Raw genomic sequence first — 22,764 nt, 5'->3', positions numbered from 1 at the left:
GAGTATATGGTGGAAAGGGAAGGGGGAAAAAGAGAAATCATGGCAATACTTGCTCCCTGGACACAATATGGGCTGGAGAGGATGGGAACTAGAGGGCCTTATGGCTCAGTAACAACCTTTATTTCCTTAACCATTTTATAAAAGGCCATCTCTATTCCAAGTAAGAGCTAGAAAAAAGTAATACTTATGCAAAGGAAGCCTGAAAACCTGATAATCTATGTCTATTTGTCTCAGAATTCCAGTGGGAGAAAAGTTTTTTTATTTTCATAGATTTAGGGTGTACACGTGCAGTTTTGTTATATGGATGTAATGTGTGTAGTCTGGGTTTTCAGTGTCTATACCACCCAAACAGCGTACATTGCACCCAATAGGTAATTTTTCATCCCTCAACCCCTACCCAGCCTCCCACATTTTGGAGTCTTGACATCTATTATTCCACTCTGTACCGCCAGGTGCACCCATTGCTTAGCTGCCACTTGTAAGTGAAAACACGGGGTACTTCATTTTCTATTCCTGAGTTACTTCACTTAGGATAACAGCCTCCAGTTATCACTGGGAGAAAAGTTTGAACTGACTACCTCAGACTACATCAAATTCACAGCTTTATCAAAATATATTTCCACTTCCACTAATATCTAAAACTGGACTTGATTATTTTTTCCACTTAACAAACAAATGTCCATTTCTTAACCTAGACATAAATTTTATCTTAGATTCCTACATCAGTGGTACCCATTGGACTTAAAATGAATTTGCAATGTTCTTACTGTGGGATTTATTTATGTATTTATAGATTTTTAAATTGGGGAAGGAGCCATGCTTGTTTGTAAAGAATCCTTGCTTTACTGTACTCTTAGTTGATTGTCCTGTGCTTTTAATCAACGTAGAGTATCAGTTCTCTGGTGTGGTCCCAGAGAATAATCTTGAACTCTCTACTGGGTGGGGAGGCAATAAACTACCAAAAACTTGGTTGTGGAAGAAAACTTTTCATAAATGGTATAGATTCTTGCTACTGCCCTAGATAGTTTAAATTGTATCCACAGATCAAGCCAACTTTTACAAAACTGTGCATTCAGACCACATGGTTTGGTCCCCAGCAAAAAAATTTTAAGCTATTGCATGATTGCACAGTGTCATGCCAACTACTTCTATTCTGAGACATGAAAAGAAAGTTTTATCTTCTCTAATAGTGACAATGAGGCTATTCCCCACTACGTCGTTCTGCAGGTCCCGTTTGGAAGTGAACAGAGGAAATTTCTCTCTCATTCACTTCTTCTGAGCAGCTGTTTTTACGATTATTATAAACCACGATTGCTTTTTGTTTTGATTATTGTTTTTACGATTATTATAACTAATCTAGTTTCTGTCTTGGCTTTAGCTGCTTGGAAAGCTTACAGGTGATGCTCTCCCTTGCATTCTAGAATGTGTACAGGATTTTGTGATATGAAATTTCGAGTCTTAACTTTATTTTATCTATTTATCATTAAAATTTCCCTCAAATACTTCCTATGAATTATCAAGGTATAAAATATTATAATTTCAATTAATGGTAAGTTTCTTTAAATTGTATGAGTTGCTTTTTTTTAATTTGAAGCTGAATTTTAACTGGCAATAAAAATAAGTTTGAGGAGCTTTTGTTGTATTAAAATTTTTAATGTTATATAGCAAGTAACATCAGTTTTCTTCTTTTACATATAAAGAAATTGAGACACAAAGAGGTTATATCTCTTACAAAATTAATTTATGAGGGAAAGGGAGGAAATATGAGAGCTAGAAACTTAAAACACTGATGCTTAAACATTACACTATGTCACTTCTCATGAGCAAAGAAATTTTGAAAGATTTGCATTCTAAGATGTATCTTCCAAAGGTAGTTAAAGAAACAAAGAAAAAATACAATTAAATTTTCATATTAACTGGCACTTGGGTGAAATATTTTCTTGGAATTCAGAAGTAATTTTCTGCACTTCTAGATAGACCTATTTTAAAGTGTATATTTTCTGCCTTTAAAAAAATTAAAATAATAAAGTGTGAATAGATATCTCTACAATGAAAGTATGGCTATAAATTAAGCTATGTTTACAGAATTCTAAAAAAAAAAATAAGTTTCCAAATTTGTGGATTTATATATTTACTTAGATTTAAAATTAGAGAAGAAGCAATGTTTATTTATAAGTTTATGGGATTGTAAATTATCTTTACTATCTTGTTCACCACTGTATCTCAGCTGACTTACTAAATTGAAGCCTAGCATTAACAGTCTCATTAAAATTGGAGATACAACATGGATTACTTTAATCTATGTAGTTAACTTTTAATCTATTAGTCAACATATAAATCTATAAAAATCATTACTATAAGTGCCAAGTTATATAATTTACTGTATTTAGGTAATGTAAAGTTGGCTTTACTTATAGCATTGTGTTTTGCTGTCTGGGATTCATTTTAACCATATTTGTTAAAATCTAGGATGTTCTGATTAGCTGAATTTAAAAAATCTTCTTCATACGTTTTCCTATAAGAAATATCCAAGTCATTCAGCAAACCTCAGAGGGGCCAGAACCATGCACAGGAGGTCAGCAGGTAGGATTAGATGGAAAGTATCTGATACTAATGCATATAATAAATTATGTTGTCATTTCATCTAAATGTTGGATCTTTAAGAGATGTACATATAAAACTTCCTCTTCCCTATGAATTTGGGGAACATGCATAGCCTGCTTTTTATTGAGGTAGGCACCATCAGGAGCTTCCAAGTATTTTAAAACCTAGTAATAGATTTTAAATTCAAAATAAATACCTCACATATCCCCAGATGTCACTTGGTCCTACTAACTGGTCAGATACCAAATACGTGTTATGTGAAGATGAAATAAAATAATCATTTAACGGATGAGTCATATCTTGATAAACTTTTTTACATTCATGTTTAAATAGTAGACATTCGGGTGAATCCATGTATCTTGTAAAACCTTCAAATGACATCTGCTGTTCATTCCTAACTGTAAAAAAGAAAAAAAACAAGTTAAAAGCAGAAATACCATCAGCAAGATAAAAAATTACATCTCACTTGGCAACTTATTCAGCAGTAGAGCATCTTTCTAAAATATTCATTTAGAATTATTAATATTATTGCTAATTTTTCTTTGTAAACAAATTTTTCTAGTGAATACCCTTAATTCTTCCATATCAACATTCAAGTAAAAAATATATTACTTAACCATCTCTTTTTTTTTAACATATATTAAAAACACACACAAGAAAAGTACATATATTATAGCTCAATGAACTTCCACAGGCTACACATCTGGATAAGTGGCACATAGATCAAAGATAAAGCATTAAGGCACCTAGAAGTCTCCACTAACTTTCCAGTCACTCACTCCACACAAGTGTATTCACTGGTCTGGCTTCTAAAAGCATGGATGAGTTTTCTCTGATTTTTGTGCTTTATCTGAATGGACTCACACAGTATGTATTTTTTGTGCCTGATTTCTCCTACTCAGCATTATGTTTCTAAGATTTATTCCTATAGTTACATATAGTTATACATTATTCATCTTCATTGCTGTATAGTATTCCATTGTATGAATATGCCACAATTTATTTATCCATCTATTCATGATGAGCATTTACATAATTTCCTGTTTGGGGATATTACAAACAGTGCTGCTATAAACAACCAACGCACATCTTTTGGTGTAAATATGTATACATTTCTGTTCAGTGCATGCCTAGGAATGGAATTGCTGGGTCATTTGCATATGATCTTTAGTAACTTATCTCTGAATGTTTTTACTCATTATAATAATAGAATCCTCCCCTATCTATTAGCTCTATAAATGTTAGTTGCTCTTGTTGCTGTTGACAGTTCATTGTGGCTATAAAGAAAAGTTGACATGTGTACTTACTTTATACTGGAATGTAGTTTATTTTCAGAAATGTATCCTAGAGAAGTAAAGACTCATACAAAGACTGATATGCAAGAATTCTTACACTAGCATTATTTATAACAGCAAAATAAATATAGGAGGGAAGAAACAAATTAAAGCTCAAAATATGTTATAATACTAAGCAGCCATTAAGAAGAATATATCACAAAAAATACATAGTGACTTAAGTAAATGTTTATGACATTGTAAAAGTGAAAATCCAGCATTTTGGTTTAAAAGAATAAAAACTAGGGGAAAATAAATAAAATGTTTATATGCAAAGCCTCTATTTCAAAGCCAGGTAAATTTAGGAAGATGGGAGGGTATGGAGCAAATGAATCATGTATTGTGACAGTAATGATTTGCATACTCTTATTCTTTTTCCCTGTGCAATTAGATTGATTGGCTTAGCCCTTTTGAGCTATTGAATAATGGAGCAAATATCTTTGATAATAGAAGACAAACTCATTTTGTGCCTTTAAAAACTACCAGTTTGAAATGAGGATTAATCACGTGTATTTTTTAAAACTTCATTTGGTATATGTCACATACCAATGAGGGATGAGATTGAGGAGCTATAAGACCATAATTCAAATCGACCTTAATAAGACTCTAAAGTGATCAATAATCACGTAAATGAAATGCACGGTCTTGGCTGTGTATGAGAGTATCTGAGGCAGGTGACGGCTCGAAAGATGAAATGGATGAACATTACAATATTGTAGTTAAAATGCAAACACAATCCCAATATCCATTGCATCTTTTAATTTACCGCCTGAAGATAACAGTATCCAAGTGACTTTTTTTGGTAATACTTACTAGATGAGTGCTACTGAAAGTGTTCACCTGTAAACTGGTTGTTTCCAGTTGGCAATAGCATAAAGAGCTTGACACAGAGCATAAATCAATTCACTACTTCCTTAGACAAAGTCTAGCTATTTAAAAAAAAGAGAGTCATCTGAGCTTGTCAGGTGTGCTTAGTAATCTAGCTGTTTAACATTGTGATGCAAGCTCTTTATCTTGTTGCAAATTTACAAAAGTTTCATGGTGCTCAGACCAAAGTGTTACAGCACTGCACTCAGTCAGACCAACACAATGCCTAAAATGCTCCAAACTCTTTGCATGGCAGTGAGATCATGAAGCCAAAATCTTAATTATGTCTTATAAGACCCTACACCATTTGATCTCTTTCTACTCTCCAAACTCATCTCCTCATTCGCCAAGTTCTAAACACACTGTCCTCTCCTTCTGTTCTTTGAATTCTCCAACTCATGTCCAGTTCTCTTCCCTGGACCTCAGACATGGCTCCCATTTTGTCATGTGACTTGTTCTTTCTTCCTAGTTAAGTCTCGGCTTAACTAAAGGTACCACCTTTAGAGAGGATTTGCCTAAACACCCAAACTGAATTAGACCTCCCATGTCATTTACTCTCTATCACCTTCCCTGTTTTATTTTTTTTTCATAGCACTTAGCACTCCCTGAAATTATCCTTTCATATGCTTAATTATTTATTGTCAACTTCCCTGTGACCCCCATCAGGAATACAAGACCCAGTTTGCCTTGTTCTCCACTGTGTATCCCTATACCCTAGGAGCCATAGTCGGTTGCTACAAGTAAATATTTGAATAAATTATGAATGTGTGATTAAGTGAAGGAATGATTTTGGTAGAACCTATATTAGGATATGCTAAACATTGGTACCCTAAACCAACTTTCAAAGGCAGAACTTGGACTTCCATACCTCCCTTGCTAGATGAATATTTTGAGCTATTCTATCAGGTAATTTCTGTGGGGTTAATGTTTTTGTACTCTTATGTGAATATTTTATTATGTTATGTCTTTATTTTAAAATAAGCATAAATTTAAAAATTTGAAATGTTTTGCTCATTGAAAGATGGGATGAAGATGGGACAGATTATATGACAGATCATTAGCCTGTGTGGTCATTTGATTTAAACCAAATGACTATGTGTTCAAAAATGAAGGGAAAGCAAAATATTTTAAATATTTATTGAAATATTGTAGACAATTATATTTATAAGCAAAAGAAAAAGTAGTGATTTTGTAATTTTTTCTTCTTAGCATTTTCATTTAGTTTTTCATATATATTTTCAATAATAAAAATGCTTAACAATGGAAGACTGCCCATAACTGTGTTTTTATCTTATTTATGAGATCAAGATATTTTCTTCTAATAGGGTACAGGTAGCAGAATCCTTATTTTACTTTCACACCTAAGCTTATCTCTGAATGCTTGAGATATATACATGAAAGCAGTTGAAAGAAAGGAGTTGGGCAGTGTAGTAGGAAAGAATGCCATAGTTACACAGTATAGCTTTCTAAAAGGCAATATATGTTCTATAAAATATATTTTCCAGAAGAAATTTGACCCATCCAAAAAATTTTAATTTGATAACCATAACTTACAAAAAATACTTTATATAGATAGATAGATAGATAGATAGATAGATAGATAGATAGATAAAACTTCGAAATGCAGACATACCTTCATCAATGGGCTCATATTTCTGAATGATCTCAACAGCAATAGTTCTACTCATCTCAATTGTATATTGTTCTTGTGTCAGAAATTGAACCAGGTTATATTCAAAGAGAATTTTTCGGTCTTCAGAATATGCATTGAAAATCTCAATAATTTCTTCTCTGTGTGCAATAGTTCGATAAATTGCTCGGAATTCTTCTATGGTGATTCTTCCTTGTTTCAGCCTGTCATTATCCTACTAAAAAAAATGACTGGTGGGCTCACATTGTGAGTATAAACAATACACAAAATGAAAGTTAGAGCATTTATATAATATATTAATATCTATATATAGCAATTTATACTTGAAAGAAGATGAAACTTACATTTGATTCTTATTGTAGATAAAATACGTAAAACTGCATGGAATGATGCCAAAGTTGGAAAAGGGTTAATGGATCATTACCTCTTAAAATCCAGTGTTATGGGGGAAAAGAAAGAGGTCAGGGAGAAGATGAGGATTCCAGGTTGTCCCTCAATTTCACATTTCACACTTTGGTATTCCACTCAATTTCAGTACCTTCTTAAAACCATGCCAGGCAGTGTGCAATCCCATACTACTAATGTGTGGCCTGGACCATACATGTCAGAGAGTGAATCAAGATCACTGTAAGCTGCAGAAGCTGTAGTAGTTATATAACACTTTGAAGAGGTGGAGTCTGAATAATCATTGAAGGATTTGGGGCAGATACAAACAAGAGAAGTTCCAATAAGAAAGAGGGGATTCACCTGGCTGTCTTGGAAAGCTCATATTTGAATTTTATGAAATAAAAGACAAGAAAGTAGTCTGGATTTAGGTATTAAAAGTAACAGAACTACCGTGAGGTTCTGAGTAGGAAAATGACTAGCAAAAGTAGCAGCTTAGTATGATTAGTTGTGCATATCAATTGGAAAAGATGGAGAATTGCAGGGAAGAGAGCAGAGAAGATGCAATTCAAGTGGGAGGTGGGGAATAGACACTAACATCAGTGAAATGATGAAATCAGAAGGATTTAACACATCGAAATTTTAGACGCATGAGGGAGAGAATTCAGGAATCCCTGGGGTGGGGGAGAGTTACAATAACTAGTAGAATTATAGTATCACTAACAAACAAAATACTGAGGAATAGGGAAGATCAGCTTAGAGGGAGATTTAATTTTTAAAAAAAGACTTTTTTTCCTCCCTTACGTCTTAACTCTCATTACATTGTAAACAGCTTGAAACAAGGAGCCTGTGCTAAAGAGGAATTGTTTTGTGGTAGAAAGCTGAGAGAATTTGTAGACAGAGAAGACATGATATTCCAAACTCCAAAGTGTGTGGGACTTTGGACATTTAAATTAAGCTTTCTGAGCTTCATGTTCTTCATCTGAAAATGAGGATGACGGTACATACGCCCTACGTCATTAGCCTGCTGTGAGGACTGGAGATAGACAATGAATGCTAGTTCTAGATGTTTGTGTATTGTTGTATATTCTCTATGTCTGCTTCCCTCTCATCAGCCAGCCGAGGGTATCCTGTTATCACAGTTTTTTCTATCCAGTATACACCATTGTAGAACACCTAGTATGTGACAAGAGACGAACATGCTGGAAATGATCTCCACATTTCATTAGGAAAAGGTCAGTGGTGGCTACTCAAGAGTTTGATATGAAGGGACCAAGAAGCAGTCTAAGCTGGGAACAAAAGAGTCATTTCAAAGAGGACCACGAATCTACACATACAGAGCACCTGGAAGTAAAGTACCCATGGAAATGAGATGGAGATGAACTTGGGAGAAAAACTGGGATCTGTGGTTGTCAAATCAGATGTTGGGTCTCCAGGGCTCATTAAATAATAACACCTTAAAAATCATATAATCTTAAAGTAATTCATGCATATTGTCCATTGTCTTAGTGAACTAACATAGTTTAACTTACCATTTTTTAAATTCTGGATTTTGAGGTTCATGGAAGTAGATGTTACAGAATTAAAATAATTTTATTTCAGCCCCATCCCAGTCCTAATTTGACATAAGATCTTAAGCAAGTCAATAAAAATCAAAATATGCCTGTACTTCCTAAAAATTTTTGTTATATAAAATCATATAAATAAAAAAATTACAGTCCTACCAAATAACAGCATAAAATAAAATATACATTATCCACTAAGTAATGAAAGTTTTATTACTTTCAAGCGGAGTATAAGCTTGGTCATCTGAAATGCCCTCTGATAATATGTTTTGTCTTGTGTTTTCCTGAAAGATCAAAGTTGCCATCGGATACTGAAATGAATTGGAGACATAAAGTCTCAACAACATTCCATAAATTAAAATAATTGCTATAATTGATCAAAACCAAAGAAGAATTGAGGGTCAAAATTAATCAAATTACTGAAAAATAAAAGCCGCACAAGATAATGAGAGTTTTATCATTAAAGATGGGAAGATCTAATAATAGTAGAAGGAGGAAAGCAACAAGGAGTAAGTAATATCGAAGAAGAAAAACAGGACCCAGTAAACAGAGTCATGATCTGGAGAAGCCAGAGGAAGAAAAGCAATGAGCAAGAAAGATGCAAATCTGAGCAGTGAGGCATGTGATAGCAGCTAAAATTTAAGAGTACCAACATATTAGAATTTCCTATAAGAGGAAACTGAACCTCAAAAATCTTATGTAAGTTGGCCCCAGTCCAACAGGCATGGTAGACCAGGATTTGAACTAGCTCCAAACCCACAGAGAGGAGCAGTGGGAAGAGAGAAAGTCAATACACCATCACACAGATTAACAGTATAGAAGCAGAAATAAATTCTGTAAAATGCAGATCTGATGATTTCAACTCCCTCTTTATTTATTTATTTATTTATTTTATTTTAGCGTATTATGGGGGTACAAGTGTTAAGGTTACTTATATTGCCCATGCCTCCCCTCCCCCCTCGAGTCAGAGCTTCAACGTCTCCGCGTAGCACCTTTGTCTTTCAAGACAAAACCCCAACTAATCGTGTAGCATCAAGTCCCTGTAAGGCGTCATGGATGTTTTCCACTCTTACCCTTTTTCTCCTGGCACCCCACGCTTCAGGTGTTCAGAATCAGTTATAGTACAGCCACCAAGATATCTCTTGCTGTGCCACAGGCTGTTCTTTCTTTTTGGAATATACTTCTTTTCCTTTTTAATTTATTATAATAATCTCTACTAGTTCTTGAAAAAGTGTCACCTCTCCTAGAAGTCTTCACTATGTCCCTCTGTATCTACTCCCTAAGCTACCTAAGATACCCTTTTCCTGGGTTCTTACTATAAGACCCTGCACCCTCTGAACCAGGGTTTATTACACTGGAATGAAAGCCTGTTCCCATATTTCTTCTAGAATTGCCTCAGACAGCAAGTTTGCCATTTGTCTCTTATATCCTCAGTACTTAAAAGAGTGTCTGGCTGAAAGTATTTGGAACAGGGTCTACCACCCCAATGATTTTATGAATCTGATGAAATATATGCATTTAAGTAATAATTAGATAAAGGAGTTAAATATCCCCCTAGCCTTAAGGAGAACAGGAAGAGAGATTTAAAAATGCATATTACAGAAAATATGCAAAATCCCAGGCCCCACCTCAGGGTACACTACCAGTTTTTAAAGTTTTACACACTTAAATCACTTAAAAGTGCAATATAAAATAAGAGTAATAAAGCCATTTTTCTCCTATTTTTATATAAAGTGTTCCTTAAGTGGTTATTCTTTGCAAAGCATTACAGAAAAGAACTTTCCCAAACAAGTCATTCAATGTTAGTGTTATCATACAGAAATATACTTTTATACTTTAAGACCATGAACCCCATGCAGGCAAATATTTCATTCTTCTTTTTATTCCTAGTACCTAGTACCAAACCTACCCTAACATAGCATCTTAACAATTATATGTTTAAATGAATGGTTAAATAGAAGTAAAATCAAATAATAACATCATTCCATTTATAGTCATTCTGCTAGTATACTTTCAGAAAACAAAATAAAGACTTTCCATACTGTTACCATCTTTCATGGCTCAGCTTGCTAGTACAAATATGAAATGTAGTTTAAAATAAATGATGTCATGAGAAAGGTGATTTATCAAAACACAGAATTTACTTTTAACATAAGAGGTAGCATTTTACAATTTATTGCCTCGGAAAGTATGCTAATGTATTACAGGAAATGACATGGCATTAGTTTAAACTGTTTGGCAACTTTGTCTTCTTCCTGTGCTCCTTCCCTTTCTTCCTAACCAAATAACTTTGTCTTCTTCCTGTCTTTCTTCCCTTTCTTCCTAAGCAAGTACCGTGTTTCTCCAAAATTAAGACCTACCCATAAAATAAGCCCTAGCAGGATTTCTAAGCATTGTGCAATATAAGCCCTACCCCGAAAATAAGACATAGTGATGGGCGTGGCTGTGCAGTGTATCTGCACAACCCATGCATTTCGTCAAGGAGTAGTAAAGAAGACCAGCAGCCCTTCTCATCTGCCCCATAGTGACAGCTATTGTACTATCCCAGAGGTGACCAGAAAGGTGCGGGCAGCCCCACCAACAAGGTCGGCTCCCCCTATCAGGACTCGGCCATCCTGTGCGTGCTGCAAGCTGAGGCTTTGAGGGGAAAATAACGCATCCCCTGAAAATAAGCCCTAGGGTGTCTTCTTGAGGAAAAATAAATATAAGACCCTGTCTTATTTTCAGGGAAACGCTGTATGTCAGTCAGATACTACACTGGGTAATAAGGGTGCCAAGGTAATACATCATCATTGCCCTCTGGAAGCTTCCAGTCCAGAAACGGAGAGCAGGCAATGAAAGAGATAGAGGTGCCACAATTTCCACCCTGTAGAGAGAAGATGCAATAACGTTGGACGATTCTTCCTGGAGGGCCAAAAGAGAATCTTTACAGGAAAAGTGGTCTTAGAGGTCAGTCTTCAAAGATGAGAAGGAATGTGTTTGCCCAAAAGGGAGAAGGAACGGACTTCATTCTAGGTGTTGGGACTGGAGTAAATACATGCACAAAGGTGAGAGAAGAGCAGTATCAGATGTTATGATGGCTGGGATAAGCTCTAAGCCTGGAGAGGCTCAGACTTCTTTCAGAAACAATGAGGAGTTATTGATAAGCTTTAGTTATTGATACGTTTTAGAAGTTATTGATAAGCTTTAGGGAGAAAAATCACATAGATTATTTTTTTAGAAGGTAGCTCTGGCAGCTATATAGAAGGTAGATGTTGGGATTAAAAGCAAAGAAACCAGTCTGTAGGCCTTTTCAAGCTTTGATACATATATGAGTCACCTAGGGACTTGAAATGCAGTCATCATCAGTACGTCTGGGTTTGCATTTCTAACAAGCTCTTGAGGGGGCCAAAGATTCCGGCCTGAGAACCACACTTTGAGTAGCAAGTAGTTCAGGAACAACTGACTTAGTGTAGGAAGGATATAGAACCAAAATGATTTGAAATTTGACATGGACATGAGGTAAGAGGAGGAGTCTGGGAATCTGTCTAATTTCTGGCTTGGATGACTGAGAAAATGGTATTGCTATCACCAAGAAAAGAAATAGACGAGGACAGACTGTTTTGAAGGGAAAGATAAGTTTCATTTTAAACATACTAAATTTGAAGTATCTATGGGACGTTGAAGCAGGGACAGCCAGTAGGCAATGGGGTAGAGACGGAGGAAAGTGATATGTTATAGAAGAAAACACAATAAGAATTTTGAAGTCAGACCTCAATATGAGTTCCTACTGTGATGTGAGATATGAACAAACTATTTCAACATCATTATCCTTAATACTTATGTGCTTTAAAAAAAAAGCTAACAGCTTCCTCAGATATCTGTTAAGATAATATGTGCAAAAACTTAATGCTTATAATACGGCAGATGATAAACAAATGGTAGCATCTATATAGCTTTGTTGTTCAATGTAGAACACTCAAAACTTGTTCCTATTTAAGAAGTAGGTAAAGCCATTAAGAGTCAATAAGTTCAGCTCTAAGAAACAATGGTGATATAGCACACCTTATATTTTCCTGGTTAGAGCTGGAACCCATACTACTAAGTGAAGTATCCCAAGAATGGAAAAACAAGCACCAGATATATTCTCCAGCAAACTGGTATTAACTGAGTAGCACCTAAGTGGACACATAGGTGCTACAGTAATAGGGTATTGGGCAGGTGGGAGGGGGGAGGGGGGCGGGTATATACATACATAGTGAGTGAGATGTGCACCATCTGGGGGATGGTCATGATGGAGACTCAGACTTTTGGGGGGAGGGGGGGAAAGGGGCATTTATTGAAACCTTAAAATCTGTACCCCCATAATATGCCAAAATAAAAAAAAATAATTTAAAAAAAAAAAAAAAAGAGTCAATAAGATTGCTCAGGAAGAGTTTGTAAGGAAAAGGAAAGAAATAAAGAGCTTAACTTTAAAAGGAGAGTAGAAAGGGTGTTGGCATGACAGGTGGAGAAAGAATGGTCAAAGATCTCAAAACAAAATGAGGAAAGAATGATGTAATAGGAGTCAAAACAGAGATTAAGAAAAGGTAGATAATTGAAATGCACAGGAAAGGTAACCAGTGGATTTAGCATTTTAAGCATAAAAGGGTTTTTAAGATAGGTGTGGAAGCAAAACTTATTGTAATGGATCATTGAACAAGTGGAGTAAGAAATGTAAAGGATTCTTTTAGTTTATTGCTTAAAAGAGAGAATGTAACATTTAGAAGAGGATATAGTGCTATTTATATTTTTGGATGAGACTAAAAAACAAGTTTAGATTGTGGAGGACCAACTAAGGTAGGAAACCATGAACTTGAGGGATAACCAAACAGAACTTAAGTGGCTGAGTTGATTCCAGGTTGTAGATTTGTAAGGCAGAGGCGTTGGAGAAATAAATTACCTCTCTCTGACTTCTGTCTTTCAACCCATTCTACACAGCTGCCAGATTATTTATCCTAATATGTAATATTTCTTTATTCCAAATAATGTCCATGGCTACCCATCACCTACAAAAGGTTCAGTGGCTCACACCTGTAATCCTAGCACTTCGGGAGGCCAAGGCAGGAAGACTGCTTGAGGCCAGAGTTTGAGACTAACCTGAGCAAGAGCAAGACCCCTCCTCTACAAAAGAAATAGAAAAATTAGCCAGGCATAGGGGCACAGGCCTGTAGTCCCAGCTACTGAGGAGGCTAAGAAATGAGGATTGTTTGAGCCCAGGAGTTTGAGGTTGCTGTGAGCTAGGCTGATGCCCACTGCACTCTACCTGGTGTGACAGAGGGAGATCGTCTCAAAAAAAAAAAAAAAAAAAAAAGGAAATCCATTTCCATGGTCTACCATTGAAGGTTCCATCGTCTGTCCGTAACTGGCATTTGCAAGTATTTCTTACCACTTCCCTTTATGCATCCTGTACTCCAGTCATGATTAATTTTTATTCTCCAAGCACTCCTTGCATGTACTCCACACATATTGCTTCTTATTCTTTAAGTTCCATCAAGAATGCCACCTCCACATGGCATCTTCTATAAAAGCCCAAATTAAATAAAGTTTCTTTCTTCTGAGGTTCCCTGTTAGTATTACCCATGAGATTTAGTATAACCTACTTATAAAATAGTAATTTCTGCATTCCTTTTGCTGCCTATAAGAAAGAGATAACACTTTATTCATTTTTCACAATCCACAGTTTCCTGCAGAGTGTCATGCACATACTATAGATTTAATAATGGTTGTTAATTGCTTAGAGAATTTGAAGACTTAAGGCAAATCTTACAATAACAAATTCTTGAAATTATAAAGGATAGTATTTCATACTCAGCCAACAATCAAAAGTGCAATCTAAGACTAGCTACATGTATTAAAATGACATGTAATATTTCATACAAAATATGTTAAATGCCATAAATTAAAGACTATGGCATGATAAAAGTAATAAAGATTTTTTTTTACTAAAGGGATTAAAAAAACTTAGGGAATTGCTGCTTGAGCCATGAATCAATAATTAATCTTGCAGAAAGAAGTTCAGAATATATTGCCAAGATCATAAAGTTATATGTTCTTTACCCAAATTTATAATAAAAAGTCACCTTGCAAGAAAATAAATTCATGTCAGAATTTATGTGAGCTCCTTAGGAAATGAATAAATGTAATACAACTTTGTGTTTTTTCAAACAATCATAACCTATGTAGCTTCAACATATATTTATTGAGTGCCCACTTTTTGCCATGCCTGGTACTAGGTACATTCATATATGTCTTATTTAATATTCAGAACAATCCTGTGAGATAACTATGATAGTATTCACAGATTAAGAAATCTCAGAGAGATTTTCAACTTGCCAAGAACTACACAGCTAGGATCTATTAGAGCCAAGAATCTCTGTGCTCTGAAACACTAGAAGATTTTGTTCACCAAAGTAAGATTTACTACATTCTATTTACTCTGGCAAAATGTGCACCCATGAAGTGTGGAAAGATTAGCAACAAGAGTGGAAGCAAAAAGAGTTGAATGTTTAAGAAGCTTAATTTCCAGCTATCCACAAAATTCAGTTAGCCAATCCTTCCTGAAGCATTCTGTTTAATCAACATTTTAATGCAGCATGGCAATTTAGCCTAACGCAACAAAGTGATCTATTAGAAGACCTAGAATTATTTTAATAGATAAGAATAGTTTATTGTGATTATTAGCCCTGTTTACATGTAATTTATGCTTTTAAAGTACTTAAGGTCATTTTAAAGAGGTTTTTGAAGTAAGTATGCTAAGCAAACACTGTCCCTCTAATTTTTATAATTAACATTGTTTTCCTAGTCATTCCAAAAAGGTGTTGCTAAATAATAGACCCTGAGGCCTGCCCATGTCCAAATAATCATAATTTTCAATTGGTGAGCTATTTCTATAATTTTATAACTATTGAGCATTCCACATAATGCATTTATTTTTTTTTCCTTTTTCTTCTTTTTTTTTTTTTTGAGAGAGAGTCTCGCTTTGTTGCCCAGGCTAGAGTGAGTGCCATGGCGTCAGCCTAGCTCACAGCAACCTCAATCTCCTGGGCTCAAGCAATCTTCCTGCCTCAGCCTCCCGAGTAGCTGGGACTACAGGCATGCGCCACCATGCTCGGCTAACTTTTCCTATATATATTAGTTGGCCAATTAATTTCTTTCTATTTTTAGTAGAGACGGGGGGGTCTCACTCTTGCTCAGGCTGGTTTCGAACTCCTGACCTCGAGCAATCCGCCCGCCTCAGCCTCCCAGAGTGCTAGGATTACAGGCATGAGCCACCGCGCTCAGCCCACATAATGCATTTAAACATGGCATTTGTTTTATTCAATTCCACCTGAAACAGATATCTCTATCCTGAAGATAATTTCAAAGCAACCTGGTGATCAGTGAATAATATTCACAATATTTCAGCACACTGGATACAAATTTCAATATATCACTGCCTCTATATTGTGTTGAATGTGAATTTTATGAAAACAGGAAGCACACAGCCGTTTCTGAAGAGACCATTGAGGGGAAAATCCAACATGCAAAGATCATTCACAAAAACTTGTGTCCTTCAAATGTATTATGAGCTATGAATTGACTAAAATTCTGATAGCTTACAGCAGCACACACTACTTGGATTCATAGAAACAAGTCCGAAATTTTTGTCTTTCACTGCAGCAGTCTCCTGAGAATGACAGCTTTCCGTTTTTGAAGCTCCTTTTTGTGGTTTGTGAACTTGGCAGCTAAATCTTATTGAGAGTAGTGATTGTTGGAAGACAGTTCTCCATGGGTCTCTTTTGTTTCCATACATTTTCTGAACAAAGATATTGACCACATCTTTGGGGGACCGGCTTTTCAAAGATGTTTATATAGCGAACAGCTTTGGTCAAAAGTGTCTCCTTCCAGAGGAAAAAGTAGTTTTTGTTTATTGTCCACCATAATAATGATGATGATGTTCTCTGGAGCAAAGATCAGACAGGCTTACTGCCCGTCATAAAAAATCTGGATTCCTAGGGCAGGCACAGTGGCTCACGCCTATAATCCTAGCACTCTGGGAGGCTGAGGCAGGAAGATTGCTCAAGGTTAGGAGTTCAAAACCAGCCTGAGCAAGAGCGAGACCCTGTCTCTACTATAAATAGAAAGAAATTAATCGGCCAATGTATATTTTCTATAACTAAAAATATGCATAAAAAATTAGCCAGGCATGGTGGCACATGCCTGTAGTCCCAGCTACTCAGGAGACTGAGGCAGGAGGATTGCTTAAACCCAGGACTCGGAGGTTGCTGTGAGCTAGGCTGACACCACGGCACTCGAGCCCAGGCAACAGAGTGAGACTCTTTTTAAAAAAAAAAAAAAAAAAAATCTGGATTCCCAAAGACTAAGGTTCCTCTCCAGTAACGCAACCCAATGTGTGTGTCTCCTGGTCTTCTTTCTATCACATTTTAGGAACTGGGGCTTGGAGGCATGACATCAAAATGCTAATACTCTGGTAACTGTTATTTTTGTGAGTAATAAGCTGTCATTTTTCTCTGACCCATGAGCCTGCCTCTGCCAGCATTCATGAAGCTACATCCGGCTACCTGGTTAGCTTGCAAGGAGAGTGAATGTCACACCCTCCCCAGTTTGTGTTAACGAGAGCAATTTAACATAGATTGAGTTATCTGGGTACTCACTTTCAAAGAACAAAATCATATGCAAGATTTCTGTGTTCCTAACTATCTGGATTGGCCAGTCTAGCATTCTTGCCTGATTCTCCAAGAAATTTGCCATCTCCCTACTACAAAGCTCAGTTAAAACACTGGCTTTTCTTCCTTTTATTCACGATCCTCTCTCTGTCGTCTAGTGACAGAATTGAGCCACATTTCCATTCTGCTAGTCTTTCTATAAACAAACAGGATCTGGGGCACGGGTTTCTCACAGGGGTGGGGAGCCTGTGGTCTCAAGGCCACATGTTCAAATCCCCAACTGGGTCAGATCCCCAGCTGTGGCCCATCGACCGAATCCAAACTTCACAGAACAAATCCCTTTATTAAACGGATTTGTTCTGTAAAATTGGATTCAGTCCAAAGGCCACGCTGAAGGATCCAGAAAGCCATAAGTGGCCCCAAGGTAGCAGGTTCCCCACCACTTTCTGCCCTCTTTATTAGTTGTGTGTGTGTAAGAGCATTCAACATAAGATCTACCCTCTTAGCAAATTTTAAGTATGCAATGTAGTGTCATTTACTATAGGCACTATGCTGTACAGTAGCTCTCTAGGACTTATTCTGGTTGTGTAGCAGAAACTATGCTTTCTGACTAATACTTCCTTGTTTCTCCCTCCCTCCAACCCCCCGGCAACCATCATTCTACTCCCTGCTTTGGTAAGTTTGACTATTTTAGATTCCTCACACAAGTGTTATCATGTAGTATTTGCCCTTTTGTGTCTGGCTTATTTCGCTTAGTATAATGTCCTCTAGGTTTACCCATGTTGTCCCAAATGGCAAGATTTCCTTCTTTTCTAAGGTGACTAATATTCCATTCTATGTATATACCACATTTTCTTCATTCATTCTTCTGCCAACGGACACTCCGGCTGTTTCCGTATCTTGGCTATTGTAAATAATGCTGCATTGAACATGGGAGTGAAGAAATCTCTTGATTTGGGCTATATACCCAGAAATGGGATTACTGGATCATATGGTAGTTTCATTTTTAATTTTTTGAGGAACCTTTATACTGTTTTCCCTAGTGGCTGCACTAATCTTTATTCCCACCAACAGTGTTCAAGAGTTCCCTTTTCTTCATATCTTTGCCAACACTTCTGGGGTTTTTTTTCCTAAATAATAAACACTCTAACAGGTATGAAGTGATATCTCATGTGGTTTGATTTGCATTTCCCTGATGGCTAGGGATATTCAGCATCTTTTTACATGCTTTTTGGCCGTTTGAGAAATGTCTATATAATTCTTTTGCATATTTTTAAATCAGGTTATTTCATTTTTTGGTGTTGAGTTGTGGGACTTCCTTATATAGGTTAGATATCAACCTTTTCTCAGATATGTGGTTTGTAAATATTACCTCCTATTCTGTAGATTGCCTTTTTTCTTCTTTTAGTATCTATAATTCAGTTTATATTTTCCCATTATAGCCAGTAAAATTCCAGTTCTAGTGGAATTTTGCAAAGTGATCCTAATTTTCACTCAGAAATGTTGGTTGGTAATAGGAGTCAACCAAATGTATTGGAAAAGATTTCACTATAGCATTACCAGAAAACGTAAATGATGGTCCTATGTAGTGTGGTATGAGTTTAACAGAACAAACAGAAAACAGAATAGTCAAGAAACACATTTAAATATGAATAATAGCAACGGTTGGGCCCTTTTTTTTTTTTTAGTTAACACATAATAATTGTTAAGGGATATATAAATTGCCTTTGCATTTTGTTGATTATTTCCCTTGCTATGCAGAAGGCATTTAGTTTGATTTAATCCCACTTGTCTATTTTGCTTTTGTTACCTGTGCCTTTGATGTCATATCCAAGAAATTATTGCCAAGACCAATGTCATGAAGCTTTTTTCCTGTTTTCTTCTAGAATTACGTAGTTTCAGGTATTATGTTTAGGTCTTTAAGACAACTTAGATCTTTGTTCATGGTGTAAGATAAGATCCAATTTCATTTTTTTGCATATGAATATCCAGTTTTCCTTTATATTAAAGAGACCATCCTTTCCCCATTGTGTATTCTTAGCACCTTTGTAGAAGATTGGTTGATTGTATATGAATAGATTTATTTCTGGGCTCTGTATTCTGCTCCTTTGGTCTATATGTCTGTTTTTGTGCTCATACCATACTGTTTTGATTTCTGCAGTTTTTTAATATATTTTGAAACCAGGGTGTTTTTTTCTTGTTAGTTAGTTAGTTTGTTTGTTTGTTTGTTTGTTTGTTTTGGTTCAGTGTGAATTTTAGGAATGTTTTTCATTCTTTAAAAAAAAGTCATTGGGATTTTCATACAAATTGCATTGCATCTGTAGATTGCCCTGGGTAGTAGTATGGACATATTAGTATAACATGGAATGTATTACATTTATTTGCCTATTTTTACATTTATTTTAATGTTTTATAGCCTTGGCGTACAACTTTTTCACATTCCATGGTTAAGTTTATTCCTAAGTATTTTATTCCTTTTGATATTAACATAAATGAGATTTTTTTTTGATTTCTTGTTTGAATAGTTTTGCACATTGATTTTGTATCTTGCAACTTTACTGAATTTATTAGTTTTAATTGTTTTTTGGCAAAATCTTTAGGGTTTTCTACACATCAGATCATGCCACCTCTAAAAGGAGATGATTTTACTTCTGCCTTTACAATCTGAATGCCTTTTATTTCATTTTCTTAATTGCTCTGACTAGAACTTCCAGTTCTATGTTCCAAATCTTAGAGGAAAGTCTTACAGTTTTTTATCATTAAATATGGTGTTGGCTATGGGCTTTTCATATATGGCCTTTATTGTGTTAAGGTAATTTGTTGAGAGCTATTATCATGGAAGTGTGTTAAATTTCATCAAATTCTGTATTTTTAAGATTATCATGGGTTTTTTCCTCTTTCTTTCTGTTAATGTGGTATATCACATTGATTGATTTTTGTACATTCAACCATCCTTGCATGTCAGGGATAGATACCATTTGGGCATGGTGTGTGATCCTTTTAAAGTGCTGTTGAATTTGATTTGCTAGTATTTTGTTGAGGAATATTTCATCTATTTCCATCAGAAACACTTGCCTATAGTTTTCATTTTTTGTGGTGTCTTTGTCCAGCTTTATTATCAGGGTGATGCTGACCTTATAAAATAAGATTGAAAGTGTTCCCTCTTCTATTTTTTGGAAATATTTAAAGAGGGTTGGTATTAATTCTTTAAATCTTTGGTAGAATTCATCTATGAAACCATTTGGTCCTGGGCTTTCCTTTGTTGAGAGGTTTTTGATTACTGATTCAGTCTCCTTATTTGTTATTGGTCTGCTCAAGCTTTCCAGTTCTTCTTGATTCAGTCTTGACAGATTGTATATTTCTAGGAATATATGGAGATATTTTTGCAGGTTGTCCAGTTTTTTGGTATATGATTGTTCATAATAATTCCTATGATCTTTTTTATTTCTGTGGGATCAGTTGTAATGTCTTCTCTTTCACTTCTGATTTTATTTATTTGAGCTTTCTTTCTTTCTTTCTTAGTCTTGCTAAGAGTTTGTCAGTTTTGTTTGTCCTTTCAAAAATCAAAACTTAGTTGCACAATTTCTTCTTCTATTATTTTTTATTTTCTATTTTATTTCTGTGTTAATCTTTATTATTTCCTCCCCTCTGCTAACTTTGGGCTTAGTTATATATAAATCACTGATTACCAATCCATTTACCATTTCATCATTTATATTATTTTGATCTAATTATACAATCAATCTTAGATTTGATGTGAGCATTCCTTATGCTCAGGAAATTATTCTAAACTAATAGTCTCATATTATTTTAAATTTTATCTACAACTAATTTTGCCTCCTACTTCAATTTTCTCCATCTTGATTGTAAATATAATTAGCATAATTAATTGCTTTTATTCATAAGAGACTAGTTTTTCATATTTTTTGTACAAAAACATTCTAGAAGCTATTAACATTTACTTATATTGAATCAAGTCTTTCCTAAGGTAGGAGAGGCAGGGGGCAGATATCATCTTACCTTGAAAATATGTTTCACATGAATACTATTGCACTGAACATCTAATTTTTCAAGTAATTTCTGAGTTTTTTCTAGATTAATTTTTCCACCTCTAAATTCATCCTGAATCTTCGACCAAAACCATGTATGAAGAACAAAAAAGTTAAGGAAATTCCCACTGAGTCACTGAAAAGTCATTGAGTATTTAAAGTTCCTAAATAAATATTTGCTCTTCCTTCAGTTTACTGTACTTATTTTTATTTTTAAAGAATAATCTGTCTTGCACTTAAAGTAAATGACAACATAATTATATGATAAATAATATTTAAAACAAACAAATTAAGTAGTTACTATGCTATAGTTAAGGCATGAAAAAGGTCGTAGCACACTAAAAATACAAAAATAAAAATAAAAATTTGAGAAATAAAGTTATTACTTGGGAAATATGTTAAAACATTACTACAGTCTATTGCCTGAAGGCATGAACTTTGGAGACAGCTGGTCTTCAAGATCATCATCTCACTTGATCTCTCTCAGCTTTAGTTCACTTGTCCAGAAATGTGGGTAAACTAATTCTTAATCTTAAAGAAAGTGGAAACATTTAATGAGTTCATAACATGTCACTGAACATAGTTTCTGCTACTGAGTATTCAATAAAATAGTAACCATGGAGCACTTCTAACATGACACCTGTTACTCATGTTGTTTGTGGTCTGTCTCCACCGCTAGACTGAAAGTTCCAGGAGCGTGGGGAGCCTGTGGCTGTGCCCCCACCTCAGGGCCTAGAACAGAGCCTGGCACACAGCGGGGCTCGGCTAAGACCCACCAACCACAGCACTCCTGCCCAGGAAAGCGACGTTTTGTCGCGACAGGACAGGACGTCCTGCGCTAGTTGGAGGCCAGGCCTTGAGCAGAGCCAGACTCACTGGAACAAATGTCAAGAATGTCAAAAAACAAAAGATTCAGGTGTTGCCTCCGAGGGGTCTCAGAGACCCCCAACAACCCAAGGGAAGATAGGCCCAATACTGCCCTGAAGCAAAAGCTCTAGACCACCGAAAATTTACAGATTTTTTCAAGAGGGACCCTCCCCCACCCCGCTGAGATCCGGATAAAATCTTCCCCATCTTCACCCTGGTTGTCAAGGGTGAGTAGAATGAAAGAAAGAAAGACAGAGGGAAGGGAAGGGAAGGGAAGGGGAAGGGGAAGGGGAAGGGGAAGGGGAAGGGGAAGGGGAAAGGGAAGGGGAAGGGGAAAGGGAAGGGGGAAAAGGGAAATATATAAAGTTTAAAAATGAGAATAAAACTGCTTTTTAAATCTTCAAAAAAAAAAATAGTAACCATGACTGTTATAATTATTATTACTACATTAGTCAAATATCCAGCTACACACACACCCCCAAAAAGCAACATTTTAAGTACCATAGAAAGAGGGTTAAAAATATCACAGTAAATATATATTTGGTATGAGAGAGAAAACTAAAACAAACAAACTTACTCATTATATACAAACTATAGAAATCAGGACACTACAATTTGAAAAACTAAGGATGAATGAAGTAATGACAATCTATAAAATCATGAAAGGTACAGGTAAAAATTGTTCAAAACTCTGCTCAGTTTCAGGTTGTTAGAACTAATGAGAAGCCCTACAATTTAATGGCTGTGACTTAATAA

The 22,764-nt window shown here is 35.5% G+C and overlaps 1 protein-coding gene across 3 annotated transcripts in view; it reads right to left on the bottom strand.

Annotated features, from left to right (window-relative positions):
• PLCZ1 (phospholipase C zeta 1) overlaps nucleotides 1–22,764 on the bottom strand; it is a 50,658-nt gene that overhangs the window by 26,980 nt on the left and 914 nt on the right. For all 3 annotated transcript variants that reach the window (XM_012785513.2, XM_020287612.2, XM_076006835.1), the window contains exons 3-5: nucleotides 21,113–21,236; nucleotides 6,439–6,670; nucleotides 2,801–3,002 (exon numbers count right to left, since the gene is read on the bottom strand). In XM_012785513.2, the coding sequence (XP_012640967.1) occupies nucleotides 2,801–3,002; nucleotides 6,439–6,670; nucleotides 21,113–21,236 (558 nt within the window). The remainder of the gene's footprint in view (nucleotides 1–2,800; nucleotides 3,003–6,438; nucleotides 6,671–21,112; nucleotides 21,237–22,764) is intronic.

The sequence above is a fragment of the Microcebus murinus genome, chromosome 10 (assembly GCF_040939455.1).
Source record: "Microcebus murinus isolate Inina chromosome 10, M.murinus_Inina_mat1.0, whole genome shotgun sequence".
In the NCBI taxonomy this organism is placed as follows: domain Eukaryota; kingdom Metazoa; phylum Chordata; class Mammalia; order Primates; family Cheirogaleidae; genus Microcebus; species Microcebus murinus.
Note: the sequence above shows the minus strand (reverse complement) of the source record. Positions and strands in the feature narration are given on the sequence as shown.